This window comes from Lithobates pipiens, unplaced genomic scaffold (genome assembly GCF_037356315.1).
Source record: "Lithobates pipiens isolate NorthernLeopardFrog02 unplaced genomic scaffold, aLitPip1_a1.2 Scaffold_3, whole genome shotgun sequence".
NCBI lineage: Eukaryota > Metazoa > Chordata > Amphibia > Anura > Ranidae > Lithobates > Lithobates pipiens.
Window position 1 is genome coordinate 186,117,804 of NW_027507790.1, and position 13,652 is coordinate 186,131,455.

A 13,652-nucleotide genomic window follows, 5' to 3' on the forward strand; every position below is an offset into this window, starting at 1 on the left:
GAATGACTGCGCAATTGTCAGTTAAAGCGACGCAGTGCCAAATTGTAAAAATTGCTCTGGTCAGGAAAGTGGTAAAATCTTCCGGGGCTGAAGCTGTTAAGGCACCACCCCACTGCAGTGCAAACAGAGAGAACCAAAATTAGACTTTGCTAACCCATTGTGCTACAAGATGTGAGCATGTATGCACATTTCAGAAATGTTCAGAGAAAGAATGCTGAGGAAAAGGTATGGAGAAGTAATGTGGTTGCTTGTCTGGCAATCAAAACTCATCCATACCTCCCAATTCTTCTAGACGTTTTATTATTATTATTTTTTTACCATTTTACTTGATTCTACCAATTGAATAACAGTGCAACCACAGTTATACAAGTTAGTTTTCTTTTTTTTTTCCTTTAACAAAGTTCTGTAATAAGAATGGGAAGACTTCCTGCATACTACTTCCTGTGTCCATGGTAACCTTTTACATCCTATCCGGTTCCATGAACCAATGGGGGAGTAAGGCATTTCCTGCATAACAATTCAGTGTTTGGGAAAAAAAAGATCTTGAGCTAGACACTGAAACGAATTTGCTTCCAGGCAGTATCAACAAAAAACAAATTGGAAGTTTACTTCTAAAATGACAATCCTCCTTGGGGTAAGACAACTTGTTGTTTTTTCTTATTTGGCATGGTGTGTTTGAAGGTCGGGTTTGTAAGATAGATGGTGCAAGGGTAGGCAAAAAACTTTTTAAAAGTACATCTAATAGCTTCTGCAGTTTGGAAGATCTTTGCTATTCACTGTGCTTAGTACAAATTCCATAACCTCTAACTCAGTATGCAAAATTACTGAAACAATGCTCACTGCAAATCTAAAGTTTACTGACTTCTGAAATCTTTGTGGTATTAGTAGTAGCATTATGTCTAAAATTAATGTATTCATATTAGATTTATATACAAAAAAATCCTTAAATTACATACTGAATGGATTAACAAAGAAGATAAAAAAAATGCACATGTGTAAATAATATAGAAATTAGGACAGAAATATCAAGAATGCACAGGATTCCTAAAATATAGTTTCTGTACAAAGTAAATAACTGCATCAATAGCAGCCCCTTTCTCGTAGCATTATTTGGTAAGATGTGGTTTATTTTATTCTATAATATTAGATAATTTGTTATTCATTAATACTAGATAGTTTAGTTATTTCTCTGTCTGACATAAAAAATTTATGATTTTTTTGGCCTCAGATAAAATAAAGGGATTTAATGCAAACTAATTGGGAAGTACAGAAAGTAAGAAAGTGATGGGCTTATCAGTTTAAAAGTGATGCTACTTAATTATATGTTTTTCAAGAGTGGCAAGTAACATGGTAGAATGAATTGCATTCATTTTTTATGTTCCATTTATTTATTACACCTCTCCAAGTTTTCTATTATCTGCCCCTGGTGCTGCATGCCTAACAGTAACAATCTTTTCATACTGTGTTCAAAAACTGTTATTAGACCCAAACAGGGACATAGCCAGTAATACATTTAAGTGTTTTAGCAGCACGTGTAAGAGTCTGAATCTCTGTTGAGTCTTTTATTTTCTAACTTTGTTTGTGAGCATTGGGAAAGCAAGGGAGGGAGCAATCTCAGTGGAGGCACAGTAATAAGAACCTGACAGAACTTCTCACCCTTCCCTTCTCTTAGTTCATTAAAGTTAATGTAGGGGCAGCATTTAACTTAAATATCGTTTTTTTATGAACTTTGAGAGTGTAGTGTATGTCTAGTGAGCACATTTTAAGTTATTCTTATAATGCTTACCTTGAAGTAAATTTGATTTTAATTGTATGCTCCTCTGTATGTTTGTTACTGTGTTAGATACAGAATTTCTTAGACTCTTTAGAAGTTTTTTAGATTTAGAATGAAATAGCTGTTAAAATATCACACAGGGAATGAATTATTTGTAACAAGTCCGCTTACTCAGAGACTGACAGTATGAGTAGAAGTACTAAAGCAGTACCATTTTGTAGTACTACCAATACTGCAATGCAAAAAGCAAAGTCTGAGCATGTAATGAGCAATGATGGCTGCCCTTATATACATATATGATTTTAAACTATTGTGGGGGATTAGACTCTAGGGGCGAGGCATTCAGTTTCCAAATCAAAACAAGCTGTTTATTCAAGCCAAACTTTAAATGGTTAAGGCATCCAGCCATAAAGCAAAGTTTTATTGGGGTGGGGGAGGCAGGAAGGATTGGCGATTATGTGACCACTGTTACAGTTGTCACACGATAGGAAACTGGTCGTGCAGACTACAGATATGTAGCCGGGATTGACAGCTGTCTGGCACAGCTCATTCTATGTGCTGAGACTGCAATATAAATATAATGAAAAAAGTATATATATATATTTTTAAGGCAACCATCTGTATATTGGAAATCACGTTTTTTCCAGTTATTATCACACATTAAATCATGCATATTCTGCATATTACATTCTTTTTTAGTCTTATTCTTGTGGAAAAACGTATGGAATTGATCAAAATATTTGAAAGGATTCATATATTGTGTATCAATAATACCAATAGTATGATAAAGCTGCTTTTTAGGAAGTATAATAATTTAAAACGGATAATATTTTCCACAGGTAACAGAGCATGAAAGGATGTTTTTTTTTGTAACTTGTGTACTTCTTATAACTGTTTGTTTTGCTTTTTGCTAGCCAAAGCAATTATGAGCAGCAAACAAAGGTGCGTATATGGATCAGAAAACATCCTCACCCCACTGCAAGTCTCTTTGTGTAGCTATGTCTTTCTGATACTTTTGCAGAAGCTGGTCTTTTGCTGTCCCACTGTTTGCCAGAGCTGCACGGAGAAGCAGGTTAGTTGCCGCAGCTTGGGCCTAGCTGCTATACCCAGAAACTTTCCAAAAACAGTGACTCTCCTTTATTTAAGTGGCAATAATCTTACCAATATACTTCCTAATGAGCTTACAGAACATACAGAGCTTGCTGTCCTTTATTTGAACAATTCAGGAATTGTATACATCCATCCTAAAGCCCTCACGTCCCTAAAAAAACTCTACTACTTGTATCTCAACAGTAACTACATTCAGCGCTTAGATGCTGGATTATTTGATGGTCTCTTCAGTCTCCACTATTTACATCTTCAACAAAATCAAATTGATGTCCTTCCTCAAGGGTTATTTCACCAGTTGAAAGCAGTCCGATATCTGTATCTTCAGAACAACAAACTTCGTGTTCTCAGCAGTGATATATTCTTTGGGATGGTTAAGCTACACACTCTAAATTTATCCAACAACAATATCTCACGGATATCTGACACAGCATGGCGTCACTTAGACAACCTTGAACTTCTATACCTTGACAGCAACTATTTGATTCAAGTACCTTCCAATGCTCTGGGATTACTTAAAGGTCTCAAAAAACTTTCCCTGTCAAATAACAAGCTTGGATCAATACACGGTTTTGCCTTCCAAGGTCTTGACTCATTACAATATTTGTTTTTAGATAGTGCCAATATTAAAACCATCAGTGGCCGGGCTTTTAGTGGACTTGGTAATCTTAAACAACTAAGCTTAAGTCGAAATGGGCTATGGACCCTTGATTCGAAAACTTTCTCTCACCTGAATAATTTGGTAAACCTGCAGCTGGATCTTAATTACATAGCTTCTATTGCGGATGATACATTTGAAGAAATGGGGCCATCTCTAAAAGTTCTCAACCTTGCATCTAATAAATTGACATCTCTGCAGCCTAAAGTGCTTCAGCCTCTGATCTCTTTAAACTATTTATCGGCCAGTTATAATCCTTGGCACTGTGGGTGCAATTTGTTGGGTCTCAGAAATTTTCTGTTGTCTTCATCATATAAATTTAGCATTCATTGTGAGACTCCACCACAACTGCAGAAACGACCACTGGGTAATGTGAAAGTTTCTGAGTTTAAGAATTGTGTTTTTACTACTACAGATACTCCACCAAAAAAGGGTTCTCAGGCTACAACTGAAGTCATGTACAGCCACATGAAAAGTGCCACATATGAACCAGTTTTTAGTTCTCAAAGTATGGATTTGCTATTTTCTGCTGGATCAGCATCTCCTGGATTCAATAGCAATGATACTCAGAGTAACACAACACAGAGCACCGATGAGCAGTCACCTGAAGATATACTGCCTCTTCCACCAGTAAATTTAACCAAGGACAGAGAAAGTTTTCTGCCACCAGACATAGTTACAGTGTCCCTTAAACCCATTGTGATTTGCCAACATAAAGCCCAAAGCCTGAACCATTCTTTTTATATTTTACTCATATTTTTCTTACTTTCTTGTGTGGCTATTGTAGTTCTAACATTTAAAGTAATTCATCTAAAGAAAAAACTCAGAACTCCTGAAAGCCAGGTAGACAGTGTGCTAGAATATTATAGTTGTTATCAGTCTGGAAGGTACCAGATAACAGATCCTTTACGGATTTCACCTCTAAACCCTTTGCCGGGTCCTGAAATTGACTTGATAAGACCACTTAAACAGTCCCCTCCAGATGCCCAGACTCAAGTCATCTTGTTTGAACACTCCGCTCTTTAGAATCTGTTGAGTTGGACAAAAGGAAATATTGCAGTATCATTACTTAGGTTTGTTATTTGTGATATTCATTCTGTTAACTGAGTTTTCTTCTTCTAATCCTTTTGTTTCTATTTACATAACATAAAATAATTTCAGGACAAATTACAAAACACCATCATAACAATAATTGTCTAGCATATGTTCTGTAATCATGTTATTTGCTGTACAGTAAGTCTCCTACATACGAACGTACAACTTACAAACTTTGAAAGATAAGAACGGCTGAACAAGGCTGAACAAGAAAAATCTGGCAGATCGCTTTACCAACACAAGCAATGTTGGTGCAGCGATCTCCCCTGCTGTGTACTGACGGGGATTCGGCCTGCCAGAACACACTGATCAGTGCTCGCAGCCTTTTTTCTGCACGCACTGATCTTTGTTGAAATTGCAAACGGGCTCTGGGAACGGAACTCGTTCGTAAGTAGGGGACTTGCTGTATTATTTTACTAGTGCCAAAAATTAGGAATTTGTTCATTTCTTTTTTATGAAAATAATGCATGGTAAACAACCAAATTACCCTCTAATATTTTGCTATTTTTCGAATTTATATTATATGTTAAAGACATGAGCATTTCCTTAGCTAGCTTATGTAATGTTGTAAAACAAAATCCAAGCAGTTATTTGATAAAGTATAGGGTGAAAACATACAGGGTATTTTTCAACACATGGCTGACTTCCTGTCCAGTAATTCAGAAGAAAGAATCCAGAGTTACATACATTTTAAAGAGGAAGTAAACTCTCCCACTCTGATGCTTCTTTTTATTTAGTCCATTATAATAAGTAATTATCAAACTATAGCCACTGTAATCCAGCCCAAATTGCATATTACTTACTGTTTAAAGAAACTTTAAAAAACTTGTTTCCAGGGGTTAGGCAGCGCCATCTTAAGTATTGTTTACTGAGTCAGTAAAAATGCATAGGTGTTTAATCCAGCCTTAGTGCTCGAACGAACACACTTAGACCGAATTTTAATGGTTCAAAGAATGTCAGGCAAAATGGTCGGCCCTCAGGCATGTTCCTTTCATTCATGTATTTTTTACTTTTTGCCATAATATCCCCCAAAAATATATAAAAAAAACAGTTTTTTTTCCCTCAGTTTAGGCCGATACGTATTCTTCTACATATTTTTGGTAAAAAAAATATCAATAGGCGATTATTGATTGGTTTGCGCAAAAGTTATAGCGTTTACAAAATAGGGGATAGTTTTATGGCATTTTTATTAATATATTTTTTTTTACTAGTAATGGCGGCGATTAGCGATTTTTATTGTGACTGTGACATTATGGTGGACACATCGGACATTTTTGACACATTTTTGGGACCATTGTCATTTATACAGCAATCAGTGCTATACAAATGCAGTGATTCCTGTGTAAATGACACTGGCAGTGAAGGGGTTAACCAGGGGGTGGCAGTGTAGGGGTTAAGTGTACCTAAGGGCGTGTTACTAACTGTGGGGGGCTGGGCTTTGTGTTAGTGAACACTGATCTCTGCTCCAATCACATGGAGCAGAGATCAGCGCCACTGGTTGCTAGGCAGAACGGGGAGATGCTGTTTAAAACGGCATCTCCCCGTTCAGCCGCCCCATGCTAAGATCACGGGTATCCCCGCAGCGATTGAGTCCACGGAACCCGCGACCAGACTCACAGGGGTCCCGACCGGCACGCGAGCACGCTGCCGGTGGCGCGCATGCGATGGCAGGGTGGCATATTAAAATGGACGAACCTGCACGCCAATATGCCTGCCCATGCCATTCTGCTGACCCACATCGGCGTGCGCCGGTCGAGAACTGGTTAAAGTGATTTTAAGCCTTTTTTTTATTTTATTTAAAATAACAAACATGTCATACTTAACTCCACTGTGCAGCTCGTTTTGCACAGAGTGGCTCTGATCGTCCTCTTCTGGGGTCCCCTGGAGGCGCTGGTAGCTCTTCCCCTCATCAGATAGCTACCTTGCGGGCGCACTCCCGAGTCCAGCATTCGGCGTCCATAGACGCGAATCCCGGACTCTGCCCCACCCTCTAGCAACCGCATCATTGGATTTGATTGACAGCAGTGGGAGCCAATGGCTGCGCTGCTATCTATCCAATTAAGAGCCGGGACCCCGTGCAGAGAGGGACAGCACGTCTCCACCCTTCTACCCAAGATTTCCATGGGGTAGAAATCGGGGTCTAATGACATTCTCTTCTTATTGTTATGCCGTTTACATTAACAAACATAAACCGTGGATTTTTTTTCTGACAGATGTTGGCTCAAACTTGTCTTGCATACACACGGTCAAACAAATGTTGTCAGAAATTCTGATCGCCAATAACGCGGTGACGTACAACACATACGATGAGCCAAGAAAAATGAAGTCCTATAGCTAGTGCTGCTCTTCTGCTTGATTCCGAGCATGCGTGGACTTTTGTGTGTCGGAATTGTGTACACATGCTTGGAATTTACGAAAACAGATTTTGTTGCCAGAAAATTTGAGATCCAGCTCTCAAACATCTGTTGTCGGAAATTCCGACAGCAAATGTCCAATGGAGCCTACACACTGTCGACATTTCCATCAAAAAGCTCACATCCAACATTTGTTGTCCGAAATTCTGATCTCCTGTACGCGGCATTATTGTTGACATGCTTACTTCAGCTGGTGGTGTCTATGTTTCAGTATCAAGAGCTAATAGACACCAATATGGCTGTTTGTTTCACTTTTATTGCATTAGCGTTTTACTTCACCTCAAATAAGGACCCATATCAACTGCTTGTTTGTCGCGAATACATTTGAAGAAGGACTGTTTCCCTTATGAATAAGCAGTATGCTTACCTGTATTATATGTGGGTTCAAAAGGGTGTCAGGGGCTGCAAGAAGGACTCAAAATATACTCAGCACAGTCACTTGTTTTAGATATAAAGGTAAACCAGTGGTGTTTATAATTTTATATGTAGTGGCCTTTCAGTATTTTAAACCAATGATCTTTGTATTTATACATAAAAAAGACATATAGTATTTTTTATCTTTGTGTTTGTGGGGGGGGGGGGGGATTGTAGTAAGAACATCAGTGCTGTTGTGGTGGTCTTCAAAAATGTCTCCCCTGCTACCCTTGGTATTCTAGAGCTGAGATTTTCATGCAGTCCCATGCTGTAGGTGCCAGTGCACTGCTTTTGGTGTGGGCTAAGTGCAATACAGAAGTGGTTAATTTATTGTTGGGGGGTTAGGTTATGGCTTAGTTTAACCATCTCACATTCGCGCTATGACCGAATGACGGATGTGAATTTCCGGGAGGCCGTCATATGACGGCTTCCCCTGCGCGTGCGCTGTGTTCACCGAGTCACTGAGACTCAGGTGATCACCGATCTGAGTAAGGGGCCACCCCTTACTCTCTTCTGCAATAAAATAAATGTATACAATCAATAGCGTAAATCTAACACTCTCATAAAGTACAGCACTATAAATGCTTGAATATACTCCCACTATGCACAAAAACTGTAATACAGAGAATAAAGTAAGATAAAAACAAAAAAAATCAATTCTTAAATAACGTGTCAATTCTGTACACACCTCTGTACTATCACCATTCCAAGATAAAAGTTACAAAAGCTTAAAGTTCAAAGAAAATAAATAAAAGACTCTTACATGCAGCCGCCACTGCACACAAACACTAAATAACGTGTGCTAGTTTATCCAAGCATTTATAGCGCTGTACTTTGAGAGTGGTAGATTTACTTAATTGATTGTACGTTTGCGTACTTTTAAGTATAACAGCCGTTCTACTTTTATTTTATCACTAGTATTATTGTTGGTTCCTTATAATAAAAATAAATTACCTGCCTGTTCGCAGTGTTCTGTAGAATGTACGCTACCAGTAGAGCTGCCAATATAGCTGCGGCTCATCTGATGTGAATGAGCTCAAAGGAAAACACCCAAGATTTCAATGACTGTGTTGTGAACTTTAACAATGTATTTTTTCACATTGTTCATAGATCAGAGATGAACAAGGGGTTTTTCAAGTGCTTTTACTGCTTGCAGTATTGCAGTTTGCCGATCTCGGCACAAGTCCTGGCAGGAGGTTAAGAGTTGAGTTTGACTATGTATTAGGACTTAGAGTGTGAGTTAAAGAAGAGTTCGCCCCCCCCCCCAAAAAAAAAAAAAAAAATTAAGAGTTAAATACTGTAGCTGCTAACTTTTACTATTTGGGCATTTACCTGTCCAGACATCCAGCGGTGTCCTCACCCGAGCCGATTCTTGAATCGGCTCTCAGGTGCTGGTGCCTCCATCTTGGGTAAGGGAAACTTGTAGTGAAGTTTTGTGGCTTCACATCTGGTTTCCTACTGTGCATACGCAAATCGCACTACACTTTGTGAATTAGCTGGCTGTGGGGGGAGGGGGGGCGGGCAAACTTCCGGCTCACTTCGCCGCAGGGAACTGATCTGAAAGTGTCGGTGGAAACGTTAGTGTTAGGGACACTTCAGAAAACTTTGAGATGATGACTTATTTTTTTGAGTACCACCAGTGATGTTGGTACTGACTGCTAATGGCCATATAGTACTTATTGTTGCTGCAGTAATTCATGGAAATCATTTGCACTGAGAATACAGATGGAACGTTTGCATATTAGTATGATATATTGTGGAATAGGGCACCGCAATCAAGAAAAATGCACAAGCTGTATTAAAATGACTCGGTAACAGCTTAAAATTACCTCTTATTGAATTTTTTTTTTTTTATATACCTGTGACTTGATGCTTGTGATTTTTACTATTGTTCATAGTAAAGGCATTAAAACAAACTGTCTTTTATATTTTTAAAGTTCTTGCAAAAGATGTTAATATGTAATTCTGGACCGAATATAAATGCATTTATGATTTTAAAGAAATTGCAACATCTTTGTTTTTATTGAATATTGTATTCAGGGCACAGTAATTGTGTTGTATTTTGTGTGGTGTACAGCAGTGACGTATTTATGAGATGCTCACTTCAAGAGAGTGGAAAAGCAATTTAAAAGTTGCCATTATTACAGAATCCAGACCTGCCTGTGTCTCGTGTTAATATAACTCGCTCATCACAAGAGGTTGTGGTCTGTAGCACAAATTTGTCAGTTGCTCTGATGCGTGTAATTATAATAAGAGGGTCATTTTAGCTTCAAACCATTTAAAGGGCTATACTAGCCAAAACCAGTTAAAGTAGACTTTTTCCAAAACACTAAAATGTAATATAAGCTTTATAATGTTGAAGTTCAGAACTTGTTTTTAATATTTTTTTAAATTTGTCACCCCTGTCAAAGTACTTTTGGTTGCGATGACAAGTGGCTGCAGCAACACACATTGCATAGGCACGTCGTCCTATTTCACTTTGAGAAGCCAGCCCAAAGCAATGATACGCAGCCAACAGTGACATAAGTTCATGTAGACAGGCAATGGCTAAAAAAGGTTTCAGGAGATCAGCAATAGTAAGATGAAAGAAAGGATGAGAAAAATAGGAAAATATTATTTTATGAGAAAAACTTGGCATTTGTTTGATATTTACATAGTTTTTTTAGTAACCTAATGGTCAGTTTAGATCTATGTGAAAACACATGTTGAAATTTGTATATGTTTTATATTGTGGCCATACCCTTTTGACCACCTCCTTTACACACCTGCTGTGTTGTATGGTTAAATGACATAAGAAGAGTGAAAAATATTTCCAATCCTGCACTCTGTGTCAATACCCTGCCTCCAGCTCCCTAATATTGCTATTGAACATCCCTACACTGGCAGTGCCAACCCTGATTATTTTTACTACCCTAAGGTCAGCTTTATACCATCCCCTCTTACATCTTTAAAGTGTTATTAAACCCAGACATGAAAACCTCTTATTGCATGCTATATAACAAAGTGTTCATACTCACAAAGCCACTAAAGCCCAGGTCGGCAACCCATGGATCGTGATCTACCAGTCGATCATGGGTATATAATCTGTAGATCACCAGGCTTCCTGACCAGTGGTCGCATGCCATGCATGAAGTGCGGCGAGAAGCATGTGAACTACTTGCAGGCGCGTATCACCAGCCATGGAGGGAGCAAAGCCTTGGCTGCAGCAGTTCCATGGAGGCATTGACCAGCCGCATAAGCTGATACCCCTTTCAGCAGGAATTTCAGGCAAAATGATATTAACAGCAATCCACCTCTTATTCCTTGTAGTCATGGGATTCACAGCATGAAGCAGCACTACTGAATGCAAGGTCGTGTCCCTGGGCTTAAGGATACTGGACACAATTTTTATGGGCACAATGACATCTTTATGCTATTGCAACCATTTAGCTGCTATTGTGCATCTATATGGGCACAATAGCATAAAGATGTTATTGTGCACATGTAACTGCTATTGTGCTTGTATAGATGCTGTTGTGCCCATATAGATGCACAGTATCAAAAACATGCTATTATGCTCATATAACTGCTAGTGTGCCCACATAGATGCTATGGTGCACAATAGCAGATTTATGGACAGAATAGCAGCAATGCTATTGTGCCCATATAGATGCACAATATCAGCTAACAGATGCACAATAACAGCGTAAAGTTGCTATTGTACCCATAAAGATTCTATTAAGCCCATATAGGTTCTATTGTGCTTATATAGATGCATAATACCAGCTTGGGCAGATGGGCACAGTAGCAGTTATGTAGGCAAAACAGCATAAAGATGCTGGTGTGCCCATATAACTGCTAATGTGCCCAAATAGATGCTCTTGTGCCCATATAGCTGCACAATAGCGGCCTTAGGGGCACAAAAGCACCTATAACAGTGGGTTAGCTGCCCTTTAGCAATAGACTATTCTATCCTGTGGGTTTGGTGCGCTTTCTGAAAGCACACCAAAACTTCTGAACACCTTGCTAGGTTATCTTGTGAAAAACAGGAACCCGGAGCCCGGTGATCTTTGATTTTTTCCCAAGTTGTACAGGTAGGTCTCCACCTCCTTGAAGGTTGTTTACCCTTGCACTAATGCATTCGTTTTGTGTAGCGTAAAATATTCCTGGTTGATCCTGCCTTCAGCTGTCCCTCCCGTCTTCTCTGTGTCCCCACTGCAGCCTGAGATTGTATAGACCAGCTGGTGTCCTGTACAGAGCATGCTCAATGTCAGTTTCTTACTAAGCTCTTAATGTCCTCCTTTTCTTTTCTTTTTTTTTATCTGTACAGCCCACATGAGTAGAGTCACACATGTGGGCATATACACAGTGCCCTCCCTTCTATCCCTCCATGTCATCTCATTGTTAACCACTATGGGGTGGGGGAGTATGGTATATTAAAAAAAAAAAAAAAAGCTGCGCCAAATAATAAAGATAAATCAATAAATCAAAACTATAAAATAAAGTCCAAGAAGAGTATATGTTGTTCAAGAAAGGAAAGCAATCGCACCACAGTGATTCCACACTTTCTTATCACTACTGTGCCCAGCCACCGACAAATGAGTGCGCTTACCAGACGGTAAAAGCACAAGGAGCGTTTATGATCCCAAGCCACTGGCAGCTCCTCGCCTTTACCAAACACTTTATCATTCGGGAACAAACGATTTCCTGTGCCTGTTTACCACAGTAGTAAACAGGCACAGGAAACAGGAAACAGAGGAACACAGGTGAGCTGAGAAGACAAACCAGCAAAGACACAGAGCACATTGATGCCTTTTATAGGCCTGTCAGGCCAATCAGCTACTTTTCTTTCTATATCATGAGCGTGGATTTTGGGTATTAATGGAAATGCGGAGCAGCATGTGACTCTTCATTATATGGATCGTTTGTTCCCGAATGATAAAGTGTTTGGTGAAGGCGAGGAGCTGCCAGTGGCTTGGGATCATAAACGCTCCTTGTGCTTTTACCGTCTGGTAAGCGCACTCTTTTGTCGGTGGCTGGGCACAGTAGTGATAAGGAAGTGTGGAATCACTGTGGTGCGATTGCTTTCCTTTCTTGAACAACATATACTCTTCTTGGACTTTATTTTATAGTTTTGATTTATTGATTTATCTTTATTATTTGGCGCAGCTCTTTTTTTAATTTTTTGTCTATTTTTATGTGTGTGTATCCCACAGTGGAGCAGCAGCCTTACATTTTTTGAATATTCATTTAAAAGGAAATTTTTTTTTTTCTAATTGTGTTTAATTCTAAAACTAATTTTTTGGATATTCATCTGGTAATATTTTTTCTTGCTTGATAAGTAGGAAAAAAGAAAACCCCCTTTTTTTTGTTCTCAGCGCGATTTTATTTCTTTTTTGCTAGTATAGTATATTGATTGATTACATTCGCTAAAAAATTCAAAAAAAGCTCAGTTTTAACCACTTGCCGCCCGCCCTATAACAAAATGACGGTGGCAAAGTGGTTTCATAATCCTGACCAGACGTCATATGACGTGATCAGGATTTTGAGCCGCTGCGCCCCTTGGGGGCACGCATCGCCGCGATCGTTGTTGCGGGGTGTCAGTCTGACACCCTGCAACTACGATCTCGGTAAAGAGTCTCCGACGGAGACTCTTTATCACGTGATCAGCCGTGTCCAATCATGGCTGATCACAGTGTAAATAGGAAGAGCCGGTGATCGAGTAGAGGAGAGCCGATCGGCTGCTCCTCTGACAGGGGGGGGGGGTCTGTGCTGATCGATTATCAGCACAGCCCCCCGAGGATACCCTCACTGGACCACCAGGGACGCCACAAGACCACCAGGGATTCCCAGGACAAGGTATGCCACCCTAGACCACCAGGGATTCCAGTCAGTGCCACAATGGATGCCAATCAGTGCCCATAATGGATGCCAATCAGTGCCCACAATGGGCATCACTGATTGGCATGCATTATTGTTTGGCACTGATTGGCATCCATTAGTACAGTATATTATAATACAATGCCGCCTATCAGTGCCCATCCGTGCCGCCTATCAGTGCCCATCCATGCCACCTATCAGTGCCCACCTGTGCCGCCTACCCATGCCCACCTGTGCCGCCTACCCATGCCCATCCATGCCGCCCATCCATGCCAATCCGTGCCAGCTATCAGTGCCAATTTGTGCCACCTATCAGTGCCCATCCGTGACG

General features: G+C 39.8%; 2 protein-coding genes across 2 annotated transcripts in view; both read left to right on the forward strand.

Annotated features, from left to right (window-relative positions):
• IPO11 (importin 11) overlaps nucleotides 1-13,652 on the forward strand; it is a 703,238-nt gene that overhangs the window by 484,990 nt on the left and 204,596 nt on the right. The window lies entirely within an intron of this gene.
• Nucleotides 466-9,388, forward strand: LRRC70 (leucine rich repeat containing 70). The gene is made up of 2 exons (XM_077462618.1): nucleotides 466-634; nucleotides 2,689-9,388. Exon 2 carries the CDS (start codon nucleotides 2,700-2,702, stop codon nucleotides 4,563-4,565), a length of 1,866 nt encoding a protein of 621 aa, XP_077318744.1. The 5' UTR covers nucleotides 466-634; nucleotides 2,689-2,699; the 3' UTR covers nucleotides 4,566-9,388.